At 41.2% G+C, this 15,529-nt stretch overlaps 1 protein-coding gene across 2 annotated transcripts in view; it reads right to left on the bottom strand.

Moving 5' to 3' along the window:
* The window catches only part of CALCR (calcitonin receptor), a 171,412-nt gene that overhangs the window by 13,552 nt on the left and 142,331 nt on the right, over positions 1-15,529 (bottom strand). For both annotated transcript variants that reach the window (XM_062604981.1, XM_062604982.1), the window contains 4 exons: positions 6,228-6,381; positions 2,679-2,739; positions 2,514-2,580; positions 388-606 (listed from right to left, as the gene is read on the bottom strand). In XM_062604981.1, the coding sequence (XP_062460965.1) occupies positions 388-606; positions 2,514-2,580; positions 2,679-2,739; positions 6,228-6,381 (501 nt within the window). The remainder of the gene's footprint in view (positions 1-387; positions 607-2,513; positions 2,581-2,678; positions 2,740-6,227; positions 6,382-15,529) is intronic.

The raw sequence follows: 15,529 nt of genomic DNA, 5'->3' as shown, positions 1-15,529 counted from the left end.
TTCTGTGTGTTGGCATTCCCTCTGTACAACAGTCTGTATACACAGCTAATTTTAGTATTAACCTCACAGCACCAGTTTCAGTCACTTTGAGCACTTGAACAGAAATCTCATTGGAACATAAAAGCCCTCTGATCTCAGTTTTCTCTCATCAGTTTACAGATAGTGTCACCTGATGATTTTGCTACTTTTTTCATTGTTTCCCCTATCATTGTGCTTTATGCAGTGGTGCTAGACCTGCAAAGGCAGATAATGCAATAATGTGAAAGTGGTTGATAAAGAACCTCAAAACCACAGTCATGCTCAGTTTCAGGGCAAAACAACTGACAACAACATTTTTGGCTAAAGCAAGCACCTAAACTAAGCTGAAGTTACTACTGTATAACATACCTGGTAATGCATTAATATATGCATGATGTAATCATATATTTCTCCAGCGAGTCGGTTTTCAGGTCTCCAGGGAATAATAACAAACTGAATTCCTAGCAAGGGCACCAGGATTAAAGTGGCTCTGACAGCTTTCATATACATGTTGGACTCAGCACGGTGGGTATCTCTTAGCTTTGTCACCAAAACTCGGACAATGTTAAGCAAAAAGAAAAAATTGACCTGCAAAAGCAAAGCCATTATAGATGAAAGCATTAAAATTAAACAGACATTCAAAATAAAAATGCAGAGCATATAAAAGACAGTAAAATGTAACTTTCTAGTTTTATTGAAGCTCATAATGGGCAGCTCCTTGGGAGTCAGGCCTTGGGAAGTACTTTGAATGCTTTCAGAAAGGAGGTGTTAAGCTGCGCTGTATGCTTCCCTTAAGAAGCCTAAAGGGTTCAGTTCGAGGAAGCATTGACTGTTTTAACACTGATGTGGGCAAATTTAGGGTTTCCAGGGAAAAAAATAATCTCATTTTTAAGTCTAAAGTTTAATTGAATGGATGAACTTTCTCCTAGGAGTAACCATGTCTCTCTTCTGAGTCTGAAAGTCAACTCGGGTACCTTACTTCAGTCCACACTGAAGATGTCTGCAGCCAGGTGAGACAAACCCCAGCATGACTTTGGGGGTATGGGACCTATGGGGACACACAGTTTCTCTGAAGAATGTCAATGCCCAAGTTTCATAGATATATGAGAAATTTCAGTTGAATCTGTCAGAATAATAAAACATAAATCATGACGCTTTGGTAAAGCATTTCATCACTTAACTACTGAGAGATCTTCAACTGTTTTACATTCGTGCCCTACTGGAAAAAAAAGAATAATAAATGACTTCTGGGGTCCCATTCAGCATTAAATCTAAACCTTATTCTCAATCCTACTTTGTCTTCACCTTCACTTTTAGAATTTATGGAGATAACTGAAAAGTAGAAAAGAGACTTTAAAAAGGTAAAAATCCTCAGCTTTTCTGAGTCAGTCTGTCACTATGGGGTTTTTAGTAGCAAATCACTGACAACATTCTGTAGACATTGACATCTTCACAAGAAAAATAATACTGGAAATGGCATAAGCACAGGCCAGAAATTAAAATGCCTTATTTTTAGAACAGTTAAAGAGTGCTCTTTTTCCATAAAACCAGTCCCTTCTTTTTTCTTTGTGGCTAAGTTTTACAGACTTGGAGCGTGGTGGTAAAAATAAAGGTTGAATGGCCTCTCCTAGAAGTTTGTAGGCATTATAACAGCAAAAGAAATCAAGTTGAACCAGTAAGCCCACAATAGATATAGGTCAATGGGAGCAGCAGACTATCTATGTGGCAGGGAGGAATGGGATTCTTCACACTGCTGATGTGCAAGACTGCTTCTCAAGAAAGGGTAGAAACATATTCAGGTTTTTCAGCTATTAGATCATTCATCACCCTACTATTTGATCTCCAAGGTAATTACTGCAGGTACATCCATGCAGATGTTTGCAAGCAAGAGACAGCTCAAAAGCTGAAAGTGTATCTTGTGTGACACACTGAGGATGGCTTGGGTGAAATAAAACCCTTTGTGCACGTTTCAGGAAGGTCAGGGTTACTGTGTAAAATAGCACCACTGGCACAAGGTGCTATATGCATACACATTGCTGAGCTGCACTTTGCATCTTGTCCTTCTACCGAGATAGTCCAGTCCAGTCCCTTCTCTGGACTAGTGAATCTCCCTACCTTTAGGCCATACCAGTTCAGTGACCAGTAAAACTTGTGCTGAGCAACCAGCCTGCACTCAGTTCACCCCAGCTAAGGCATACCTAAATGTCTCACTGATGTCATATAAAGGCAGTACATTTATCACAAGTTATGCTTAAGTGACCTCCCTGATTTTCAAAATCAGTTATTGATTCTGTTTGCCTTAAAATCTGATTCTTTACTGTGAGGTCTCCTTACAGGAGTTGGTTTTTGTGCCTTTGTAATACTGAGTACAGAACATCTCTAGCTACTTTCAGGCTTTGACCAAAACACTTGAAGTACAGGATCTTATCTTCTGTACAGGTTAGCAGCATTCCTAAAATAATTATTAAACTGTTGACGGAAAATAATATTCTTACCAATAAAGCTGCCATTACAGGTCCATGGACAATATAGAGCAAGTGCGTGTCAACACTCATCCAGCAGCTGGAGGGAAAATACACCATTAAAATTTATTTTTAACTCAAATCAAATTCATTACACAAATAATGCTAAGTTCCTTCAAAACCAGGCATACTACTCACTTGTCATTGAAGTATCTGGCTCTTGCAACAGCGTGAATAGATGCTGGCACTAAAGGGAACCCTGAAATGATTAAAGTTTAAGATCAGTCTTGGTATATTTTTAGTGTGAATTTCATGTGCCACACACACTAATGAGGCTCTTGGCCACAGAACACAAGCATGTGAAATCACAGCTTTCAGGAAAGAACCGCAGTCCTATCATTCTGAGTGCCCTAGTATTACTTCAACAGTAAGATGCAAAAGGGAAGGAAGTTTAAGGCAGGCCAAAAGGAGAAGCAAAGCCCACAGGCTGTGTTCTCCTGGGGTGTCACAAAGCTGCTGCCAGGCTCCCCCACACTGCTGCAGTTAGTGCAGCAGAGAGAGGTGTGAGCAGCCAGTGTGGGAAGGATGCAGGGATCATTCAGTTCTCAGCAGAGTATTCCCTTGGGAAACCAGAGACACTAGTTAGAAGCACGCAAATTACTATTGAGCAAGAGAGAGGCACACTACCTCACATGCCAGATTATGGAGCAATAACCAACAGAGTGAGGATCAGCTCTTTTGGAGCCTAAGGCAAGACAAAATGTTCGGAACCAGGTTTTCTGGGGATGGGGATTTGTGATATATTCTCCAGCTTCTTAGCCTCTGTGCAGCCAAGCCCACCCCAAGCAGCTTTATCTCAGCAGGGAGAAGAGCTGTGGATACCGTAAATAGAGATCCCCTGAATTATCTGTGAAGCCTCAGGGGAGGCCACTGATCTGACAGACAGCTGATAGGAGCAAATTTGCACTGTGCCAGAGGCTTGGGAATGTGCTGTGTTAACAAACTGAAAGCCTGACATTAATAGTGATAATCTGGTCCACTGCTGTCCATCTTCCTTCAGCTTGCTTGTATGTTGTGTCCCTCTCCAACAGGGTATAAACCTGGAACTGGGGAGTCTGCATGATTCTCCATGAAGTTTGTGCAACCCTGCACATACAGACAGCTGACCAGTGGGGAGATAATCTACTGCCTTGTCTGTTCTGGAAGAGAGCTTTGTGGACATCTTTGGTGATACTGCTGCCTTTCCCTATGAACCATGAACATTTTCCCTGAGCTTTGGGCATTCTACAATTATAAATATAAATGTGTGGAAAAGTCCTTCTGATACCTTTATTAGTCACAGTGAAGAACACGGCTGCTTGTTTCTTCAGCTGTTACGTGATTTCATAAACACTTTTAGAAGAGACAGAGAACCCTTAGCCAAAATCTGGCGAAGTCTCATATCAGAGCACAGGCCAACTAATGCAGGAATGAGAATACAGTCAAAAAAGTATGTAAATAGGACACTGTGATGTCTCCAGGTATCTTTGAGCAGCAGCTACTTTACTCCCAAAAAAGGTTCTTACTGCAGTGAAACTCATGAGGACAATGCAGCTGTAGGAGAACAAACTGGACTGCCTTCTCCTTTATATATTGCTAGAAAATGATTGCTTGGCTTCTGGCTGCAGAACGCCTTTTTATGGGGGTGATGGTGCACGGCAGAACTAAAAGCTCAGAACAGAATGAAAAAAGCTTCCAGGCTCAGGGTGAGCTTATGGGATTGACAGTTTGAGAAAATCCTTTTCATTTGGAAATGGAGCAAGTCTGGGCCAGTTTTGTTGACAGACAGATTGAAGTGCAATTTTAAAGGGGCCTTTCTGTAACAGCAAAAATTCTTCATCTGAAAGCTCTGGCCTGGAGTATCACGAATAGTATGCCCCACATGATGCCAAGGGACCTTTTCTCTTCTGCTAAATGCATTAGCCTAGAATATTTGGTTCAACAAACTCACAAGGAAATCTTAAGATGCAACAGAAACTTTTCATTAGTCAGTTATGGGGTAAGAAGCTCTTCACTTTTCTTTGGAGAAATGTATCTCTCTCCATTGATTAACATAGCTGGATGTTGAAAGTCAGACTGTGTGATGACTGCTTCTGGATCAGTGGAATTACACTGATTTATGAAGCTTAACGGGTGGCCAGATAGTCTTGGCTAGATCATTTTACTATTAATGATTCCTACTTTAGTTATGACATGCTAATGATTACCGTTTTTGGGTAGTACTCATCTAATTTAATGAAAAAGGCTGCTGGCTTCATAGCCAAGAGTTGTGTCTATTTTTATTAACTTTTTCCTTCTCAAGATATCATCATCCTATTACCACTGCCACCATCCTATTTATTTTCTGGGCAGTGCTTCAGATACTGATGAGTTTCTTACGACATAACTTCACTGAATTACCCACCATGATGCTAGTGCCATTCTCAGCAACATTATAGCTAGCTTATGAGCTTTCACGGCAGCCTAGCTGTCCCAGTTGCATTAAATTGCACTGCCTAAATTGAATGTCACCTGAGAAAAATATGTTTATGACCATTTTCCTCTTGCATAATTGGATATAGAATGACACTATTTTGGGAAGGCTTATGTTGCAAGACATGAAAATGGGAAAAGCTTTATCTGGAAAGAAACATTTAAAATGACCCCTGACATAGGGCTGCCATTTCAAAAGCAGAGCCCTATCTGACTGTATATCCAAATATTCTGAACTATGAAAACCTTATGACAGCACAGTTGCTTGCTCCAAGAAGGCTCAGCTATTTAGATTGACAAACTCAAAAAACTTTGACTCAATTTAGGGTTCTTCAGGAATGTTATCTTCATTTAAGAGTCAATGATGCTCCATGTACTTCTAATTTCAAAAGCACAATAGGTTCTTCTCAGAAAAGATGGCATTCTTATATGAAAAAAGAGTGATAATGGCATTCTGATTAAAAAAAATAGTTCTTACATGCCTTAGAACAATCATATAAACTAGAAAATTATGCCGGTTTTCTAGGTATCTAATGTAGGTATCCAGAAAGCACTAAGTCTTGAACTGTAAGAGGCAAGTAAGTTACCAGGCTCTTATATGAAAATTCAAAGAGGGGAAGAACAACCACTTACTTAGGACCTGATATTGGATGCCTAATTAGTGGTTGAAGACAGAGTTTTGAAGTTCTTCAGAACACTCAGAACTGGGTCATTTTTCTCTGATTGAATTAATTCCTAATTTTTCTCTGTTTAAGCTGTTAATGAAATAATGTTGAGCAAGTATAACACCTCCAAAGAGGATGGAAAATAAAGAGTGAATTCTATCTGCTTCAGGCTGCAATTGCAAGAGATGAATAATAGTGAACTATCTGAAGTGCTGTGGATAGGTACCAGATTAATATTTCTCCACATAAAGTGACAAAAATACACAACTTCTGTTCCGAAAAGAGATATGTTTGGATAGAAATCTATTTTTCTCCCAAAGCTTTGTTTAACAGAACTTAAACATTTCTTTCAGCCAATCCCAAGACGGTTCAAATAATAGATACCAACTCCTGCTGATTTTTCTAAGTCTCTAGGCCCACCCAAATAAATGAACTCAAATGTAGGACCCAAGAACTCAATCTTAAACTATGAACTAGTGGTGTACATACAACAATTCAGGTGTGTAAGTACTAGAAGAATTCAAACATGTGAAATAATTAACCATCTTGCTATGAATTATATCATACATACCCCAGCCCAGGAGGTAATACCAGTGCAAACGCTGCTCCTCAGCAAACACTGCCACCACAATCAGTGTGTGAAGATAAATGCCTTCGCAGAGCATCCAGAAGTAGTTGCAGCCCAACATGTACTGATGAAAGAATTGCAGGACTTTGCAGCTTACCTGTCAGACAAATGAGATAATGTCACACATCTGCCAGCATTTTGCATTTAAGCAGGCAAAGACAAATGTTACTGATAGGAAGCTAAATGGAACAAAAATCCCCAGCTCTTGCTAGGTTTGTTCAGTACCTATCAGTGACAGGGACTTTAAACTTTTATAAATGAGGTAGATGGAACAAACAGCTCTCACAAGTTAAGACAGAAAAAAAATTATGCTAACAGCACTCCAAAAAGTACCACATAACAGAAAATCCCCCTCAGATGTCAGTAAACTGATGTTTTTTAGAAACCAAAACAAGCAAGTTGTTCTCGATGTGCAAGAAAGGCTGTGAAGAAGATAGTAACTTAGGATTCCAGTTTGGGTGATTTCTTTTATTTTTGATTGAACTTTTCTAAGGTTTGTTCAGCTATCCCATCTCAGCCAGAGTTACTTACTCTGTAAATTGTACCCAGCTCTGAACATACTCCTTTCTGAAAGGCAAATACTGTTGGCAATGGAGATTTTTCTTTGGTAGGATACCAGGGATAGTGGCTTTGCCTCTTCATGAGATGACAACTTTATCTTATCCAAACAGCAAAGCAACACAGCTAAATGGAGCTGGTGAAGTCGGGAAGTGGCTCCCACCTGCAGTTCAGGTGAAGTTGCAGACATGCACCTTGAAAGAGACTGGCTTCAAAATGCTGGGAAGCGGTGAGCAGAGGGTGGAGGGAAGTGTGCTGTGTCCACTACTAGTGAGTAAGTGGGGGGCAATGCCATTTTTCTTCTGAGAGGATCTCATGTCCATCTGCCTCCTCAGAGAGAGCAATGAGGTCCTCCACACGGGCTTCTAAGCCATCAGCACCAAGTAAGGCCAGAAGGAATGGGAGGGCTTTGCTGTGCCAGCACTGACCCACTGTTCCTGGGGAAGCACCATATGCTACATGGGAATCTGAAGTCACAGAAGTGACGGCAAAGTGACAATCATCATTTGTGGCCACAGGAAAATATGCTTTCCCCTGAACTTCTGCAGGTATTTCCAGATGACCAACTGGGGTGTACTGAGATCACTTTAGGATTTATTTGTCTCTTTAAAATATCATTTTGGCAGGTCAGCAAGTAGAGGACTGTCTGGACTGTTCCCTCAACCAGAAAAGCTTATTAGACATCCAGTGCAACACCTTCTATTGCTGAAAAGCATTCCCAAAGCAACTACCCAAACATGCATTTATTCTGTTTCAGTATTTGTGGCGCAGCTTGGTGCTCACGAAAATATAGGATTATGGATAGGTTATGATATTGGATTCTGACAGGATTCACTTGAAAGACTGATTTTTATTTTTGGTGATTCATTTTTTCTCACCACACATGGCAGAGCAGACATTTGCATCTTTTTTCCATGGTGTCTGAACAGTTCTTATAAACTATGCCCAAGAAGGGTTGTAGAGTGGTTTGAGAAGGTTAAACAAAAAAAGGAAGAAGTATTCACTCCTTCTTCTGCTGTCAGGTGTGTTCATTAAGGTTCTTAAATTATCCTTGGACTGTTTTTCACAGGTCTGGGTCAATATGTTTTTTGCCTGGTTCTCTTGCCCATACTCAGTGTAGCTTCTCAGCTGGTGGTTGGCCTTTCTCCCTTCTTCCCTTATTAATCACCCATCCCCACAAGGGCTGCTTTGACCCAAAGGCACTTCCAAAAGGCTGCACACACATTCAGGTGGCACCATCCCTGACATCAGCCAGCTACCCCAGACTCTAAAAGTCAGCAAAAATTCTGAGCCATCACAGCAGTTTTCCAGAGAGGTTTGATAAAATCCACCAAGTCCCTGGTTTGGGCTGGGCCAGCCCCATGCTCCTACTATGAGGATCTGCAAGGAGGAGCTGCAGGTCAGCGGGCTGACCTGAAAGCTTAAGGCTTCATTTCCTGTGGGAATGATGTGGGGTGCTTGCACATTGCACGCAGGCTGATCCTGCTTGGGCCAGTGCCAAAGTTACCCAGCTTTTCATCCAGCCACTGGGGCTCTGGGCATGGTCTTGTACTACAGCCAGGCAGCTGGAGGGGAGCAGAGCACAGCCATTAAGTTCTGCAACAGATTCATGGCATCATAGAATGGTTTTGGTTGGAAGAGACCTTAAAGATCATCTAGTTCCACCCCTCAACTGGTGTCCCCCCAGGGCACACCAATCCATGGTATGTTGTCAGTACCTGTCATTTCAACTTAATGCTTTCACCATTTCACATTGCTGAACTGAAAGAGAGATGACTACAGAGTACCCTTACTTGCCTGACAGCTGTTTGCACTGTTCACTGACTCTCTGAGCAGAGACTGACCAAATATACCTTCCATTTGAACTAAGCCAGTCTTTGCTGCAACTTTTATTTGCAGCTCAAACAAAGGCACACATAGAAAGCACACTGCCTGAGAACTACATACCTAAATTCATTTGCTTTATTTCCCAACATTTCTTCCTTTCCTGTACCCTCCATGTGAACTATTACTTGTTGTTGCAGAATGACCCTAAGAGCAGGACCATAGAGTTCTGGAGGACTGTGTGAGCAGGGCAGGGGGTGGCCCCCACAGGTAACCGGAAACCGGACCTGGGAGGAGAAGGCGGAGGAAGCTGTGGGGGGCTAACCAATACTGTTGTGCCAAGAAGGAGTGGCTGAACACCACTCCTATATATGTGTGAACTGCGTCACAAATAAACTAGAAGTTGCTTATCACCCATATTGGGTTGGCCTGTCTGCTTCTCCTCGCCGCTTACAACTTGTGGCTTTAAAAATTAAATCATATACCTGTCTTTTAGAGTAATAGCCACGCAGACAGCTTATGACTCTTCTGATGAATTTAATCACTTCCTACGCAGTAAGTTAAAGAAGTAAGAATACCATTGGCAAAGCATGAAGGATGGGAGTGATTACTACTTACATCCATAATCACATTAATTTGAGAATGAATCTGATAAAATTAGCATGAAGAGTTTAAGCACAATTTAGACGTTTTGATGCACTGAGATGAATTATGTTAAATTCATATTAATCGAACTACAGCAAAAATAAGTCTTTGCTTTCAATGAGCTAACAAATGCAGCACATTCCATTTGTGGCTAAAAGTGACGCAGTGGAAATATTTTACTACAATAAAAAGAGAGTGTTCAGAGCAGGTAAAAGAGAAGAATCTGTTTCTACTGAGAACTGGATTCATGCATTGTATAAATAAAACATGAAAAATGTAACCAACATCTCTGTGTACATTAGTCTTTGCTGGGAAAACTGAGGACCAGTGAATTTTACAAAATGCTTATTCTTACGGAAACAAGTGAAATAAAACTGCAAAATTATACAGAAGCAAATTTTCTACCACTTCCATGCTTGACAACTGACTGTTAACTTTGGGTTAAAAAACATGTCCAGGTTTTGTCTTTTGCTGAAGTCAAATATATTTTGTTGCAAGTTGTTTGAGTAAGAGGCTCTGTCCTTGTTGTGTCTTGTATGATATGCAGCAGAGTCAAATCCTGGACTCAAAGGATTATCACAGCATTTTCACACTACAGAGTAAAATATGAAGAGCTCTCAGTCTATAGCTGTGCAGATGACTGAAGCTAGTGAGTTTTCACTCCTAAGCAAGGCAGACTGAGAGGAAATAGCTTGTCCTTTCTAGTTAGCCCAGTAACTGTAACTTAGGCTGGTGTGCCCCTGTCTCCCAAACAGGAATAATCAAATGCTCCTCTTTTTGAGAGACTGGAGACGGACACCATTCACTGCACAGGTTGGTGGATATGCAGCAAAGGAAAGATACAATTACAAGGAAAGCCCCAAAATCTAGGTAACCACCTAAGGGAGAAGCTCTTTTGTGGTTGCAGGAGGATGGCCAAAAATGAACCCTTTTTTGGCAGAATGCAGCTTGGCAAGAAACACAATCTGTGCGCAAAGAGGCTGCCTCCTGCTACATGTTCTCACTGCACTGATGAACACAAAAGCTGAGGGAAGTTCTTTACAGATCTGCAGAACAGCACCCAAGAAAAAAAAAATCTCCTATATTAATAACTTTTTGACAACTTTCCTTCCTCATGAAAGAACATGCAATGGCCCTAAATTCTGTCTAACTGCTCAGGGGCAAAAGGAGTAAATAGGAATACGGACAGTCATACTCTTCCTGCAAATCTTGCTAGGAGTCATGTAACTCTTGCAAACACCTCTACTGCAGTATGTAATGAGAGCACTTCAAAAGGATGCTGGAACCATTTCACAGAGAAGAAATAAAATAATTTATTCTCCTTTTACAAGAAGGAGCTAGAACAGGTGTCTATGATGTTTTGCAGGATATTTTGGCATATTACAAATACTGTTAATGTTCCAGTCCTATCAAAGGACTCCCAAAGGTCTATCTGCCTACGCAGAACCCTGCAATTGTGTAGTAATGGAATTGGCATGCTTGGCTAACTCAGCAGCCTCTCATCAGATGTAGTTGTCATTTTCCTCTCTCCTTGGTTATCAGTTAATAGGTTACGGACAGGAAGCTGCAGCATTAATTACCATCACTACCCTCTAGGGCAAATCAAACCAAAACACTCTGACTACATAAAACCCAGAATACAATCTTCAACCATAATAACAAAATCTAATGTGAAATAAACTGCTAATTGTTTTTGAGCAGGTCTTCCTAGTAATTCAGTCAGAGTAACAGAACTGACTGTGCTTTGACATAGGTAAGTGTACAGATTCCTGTGTCTCATTCCTGTGATGCTTTGGCTGAAGGGACGCAGGCTGGGAAGTTAGGGGGTCTGTGTTTTACACCAGCCTGCCCTATGGAAAGCAAGGATGGGCTAGCCCCCTGGTGTGTGTAACACAACCTCTCTTTTCAAATGCTTGCTATCCATTGAAATGCCCCTGACTGACATTTCAAATAAATTACTAAAGAGTAGACCAACCAATGTTACTGATTTTAAACCAAGCCAGCTATATGGGCCACGTCTTCAGCTGTTCACTTGTTTGTTTAAAAGGAAATAAACATATTTGACCTTATTAGCCTGGTTCATCTTCACTTTTGTGAACCTTCCCAGTGCACAGCACTGAAGGTCCCCCCCTCTGCTTGCCACAGAAGGCAGACATGATTTATTCAAATTCAGTTTGAAGGCAATACAATATAGTCTCAGATATTCTTAACCTAGCATTTTTAAGGAATAGCATAAAGTTTGATTATGGATCTATCTTACATGCTTGTTTGTTTGTTTTTCTGGTTATTAGAGCATTATTCTATGAAAATAGTCTTAAATTCAAAGTATCCACATGTTGCACAAATAAGCAATAAAAGGATTTTCCAAAGCAAGACATTGCTAAGTATTGTAGCTGTAAATCACTGGCTACCAGAACGTCATACCATTATACAATATATCTACTATGAGTCATCCATTAATTTGTGTTCCAGTCAGAAACCTGGCACACAGGGGCTCGGGCTATGATTAATGTTTTAATATACTTTTAAACCATTTACAGAACAAAATGTACACAGTTGCTCAGAGGGATCCTAGGTTTTGTGTTACAAGAAAGCAAAATATGAAATTTAACAATGGGGGATATTTTTAACAGCATCTGTGTTCATGTCTGTACTACAGCAAAGCAGCCAACCCAGAATTAGGCATTCTGGACAGGAATTAATATGACTATATCCACACATTGTTGGGTCCCAGCTGCTGTAGCAATTGCTTTCCCTGGGCTGTAGCTTTGCACTCTGCAGGGTGCTGTGCTGAGCTGTGCTCCCTGGCACATCCAGGGAGGATGTGCCAGCACTGTCAGCATGGCTCCTTGCCCATGGCGTGCACGATGGCAAGCAAGCTTCACACTGCCTCATTATGCCCAATGCTTTTTGTTAGCTTGGTTTCTGAGGGACAAAGCTTCTCAGGAAGGATCATAAGTATGAGCTGGACTGATGGAGCAGGACAGAGAGGCTATCAGAGAGGGACCCAGAGGAGGAGAAAATGGGGGCAACCTGGGTAGTCTAAGAAAATAGTACAGGAACTATTTGACCTGCTGTTCATTTGGACTCAAAATGGAGTCAGAGTGCTAAGATCTGCTGCCATCTTCTCCCAGTGGTGGGAGGTAATCCACAATAAAAAGGGGTAAGAACATCAGTTATTCCAGGCACCTCTCCTCCACTATCACATCTGAGCAAGAGTCACTGGGCACACTAGGATGGGACAAGACAGAGGTTACTCAAACATAGATTCATCCAGGGCCTGGGCTGATTTTACAGTCATACCTGAGCACTGGGCATGTTGTTGCACCCTGAGCCAGGCTAGTTTAAGCCAACATGGAGTGTACATCTGGGATATAAGATCTAGACCTGCAAAGGTGTTTCCTAAGGACTTGCTACACATATAGTTTTCTAACATGGATATAAGCACTCTGTTATTCATTTAAATGCTCTGTAATGTATGACTGTGATTTGTGAGATTAAATATAGACTCCTAAGTTGTCCCTCGTGTAGTCAAAAGATAGTGAGTCAATAGAGGTGTTGGAGATTAAAGCAAAACTTACTGCATCCTAAGGAGGTATCTAAAATAAGTCAGATGGATAGTGCCCTGAATGTGCCTTTGTTTAACTTTAGCTATGAAAAGAGCATGGGGCCACTAGCTTAGTTGTATCTACAAAACAGGTGTCCAAATGTAAGATGTACCTGACCTTAAATGCCTGTGGGCGTTTTAACTCTCTAGAAGCACTCAGAATTTGCTCCAGTGCCTTTCTTGAGGCAATCTGCTGACGGGGGGGGGCACCAATCATTTGAAGGTTGTTGGGCCAAGGGGACTCTAGGAAATCCAGAAAACATTCAGTTGGGTGTATGCAACATAAACCATTTAGAGGTGAAATGGTGAGGAAAGGAGTTTAATTATCCAAATAGATGACCTGTTATTGGTTGATAACTCATTCTGACAACTAAAGCTAAAGACCATGTACGTAATTAGCCAAAGCCTCTTAATTTTTAATTTCTGCTGACAGCCATTACTGTTTCTTCTCACATACTCTTACCCCATGTGTTTAGCTGTCATCTGTAAGGACATTTTGATGCTCTTTCATTTATTTCTCTGCTGTTTCAGGCTACTTCTGTTTGGCCTTAAATACTTTCAAGAGGAGTAGGGTGGCTGGGTCATGACTAAAAATGGGTTATAATATAAGTCTGCACAGCAGTCACCAAAGGGCAATAAAATAGCATAGTTGACATTCTTCCCACCTAACCTGGATGTCTGACTTCATGGTACAGATGTGTGGATTGAAGTAATCCCTGGTGAGGAATGAGCCCTCTGCTTTTAGTACACCTGACCTGTTTTAGCCACCTGAATTAGAGCAAGGCAAATGACCTCTTGGACTCAAGACACAGCTTCCTGCACTTGCAGCTATGCCATTTAATCGAATACATCCCACTGACAAAAATAGCTGTGGCCGCACAATATCAACGACAGTATCATGTTCTGGAAACATGATAGTACTGTCCTGAAGGGAACATTTTGGAAAATGTCCATCTTTTGAGGGATTTTGAAAAATCTGTCCAATTCAGATTCAAATTTCTCACATTTTAGGTAGACACTTTTAAAGGCACATGGTAAGGAAAACTTGGAGAGGAACCTCAAGTTCCATTTGAATTATCTTGAATTATTAGTTGCTTCTAAAACTACAAGGCAGGTTTCCAAACACAACTACTTTATATTCCCAGAGAAATATCAAAACCTAAGCTACTTAAATGTGGGAGGCCTTGCGTAGAAAACACAAGAGCAGGAGTTCATTAGAAGATACCATGTCTGTACAGCGTAGCACAGCATCCACCAAAAAGGCAACTGCTAGCATTTGCACTCATTGATCTGGCATTTAAGAAGAAGTTGCTACTTGACATTTTTTCCACACCTGTGTTTTTAGTGGCTAATGACATACAATCTGTTTACTTTTCAATCTCTCAGATGCTAGGAGACAGTGCAGCCAGTAGAAATTTATGGTCACCCAGGTCCCACCCTGCATATTTAGGTCATCTTCACTTTGTAATTACAAACCTTTCCCATCATTTGAGGAAAACCAACAGGAAACATGCTAAAAAGCCTCAGTAAAGCATGGAGAACTGAATTAGCGTCAGAACTCAGTCAAGCACAGCTCCACACCGAAAAAGACTAACAGCCTTCCAGGGATCATTAGAGCTCAGTTCTGAGGGTCAAATGAATATACCTTTCTTGAACAGCAGTCTGAGGGCATGTCATGAATTTCAGCAACTCTGGAGTGAATTCTCTCATTTTGCAGACACAGTCTGTGTGTGCTTTGCTATGACAACCTCATATAAAAACCCTAGTGGCTGCAAATGGCCACTGCGGCCAAAGAGCAAAATTGCAGTCAATGACAGCAAGACCAGGGATGCTGAGGTTTTGCTGATTCTGAAAACTGTCCTGGGAATACTGACTTCTCACTGCTACAGTGGCAGAGCTTCGGGATCCAGAGATGGCACGGGTGCTCAGTGATTATGCAAAAAGAGAGGTTAAATCAGCCTTTTCAGAGAGACATTTACTAGGTATTCAGACTCCATCCCTGCTGGTATTCCTCACCTGAGCAGAAAAGATGCAGCCTGAAAACCTGGGAACAACGGGTACGACCTGATGCCTTCAACTTTGGGAAAACAGTGTACAGAGTCCTTTCTAGAATCACATTTCTGGAAGAAACAGCACCTCGCCTCCTAAATAAAAGGCTGTATGTGGGGATCACACTGCCAAAACACCATCCACAGGATCTGATAGAAGCTGTCTTATTCTGACATGAAATACCATGGGACAGGGCTACATGAAAGCTATCATCCCTTCGTGATGCTGCAACAGTTTTGAGAAACTTGAGCCTACTATTAGTTACTGCTTTAAGAGAAGAACAAGCAACTGAAACATACATTTTTTTTTTTCCCTGGGAAAAGCAATGAGGAAATCTGTCCCAAAATAAATACTTATTCTTAGACTCTTAAACCTCTGTTTTCCCCTCCCGATGGCAGCTGTTAATTTGATGGTGCCTTCCCATTGAAAAAGCAACCATAATACTATTGTTGAGAAAGCTCAGACCTTTTTCAGAGATGGTGATTGACTGACTTCTTTGCAGCCCAGATTCAGTTGCTCCACAGAAACCACAAATACTCTTCTCAGAAGTGCCATTTATGAA

This window comes from Pezoporus occidentalis, unplaced genomic scaffold, assembly GCF_034315485.1.
Source record: "Pezoporus occidentalis ecotype Australia unplaced genomic scaffold, CSIRO_AGI_Poc_V1 ctg9, whole genome shotgun sequence".
Classification (NCBI taxonomy): domain Eukaryota; kingdom Metazoa; phylum Chordata; class Aves; order Psittaciformes; family Psittacidae; genus Pezoporus; species Pezoporus occidentalis.
The sequence above is the reverse complement of the archived record's forward strand: the minus strand, read 5'-3'. Positions and strand labels throughout refer to the sequence as shown.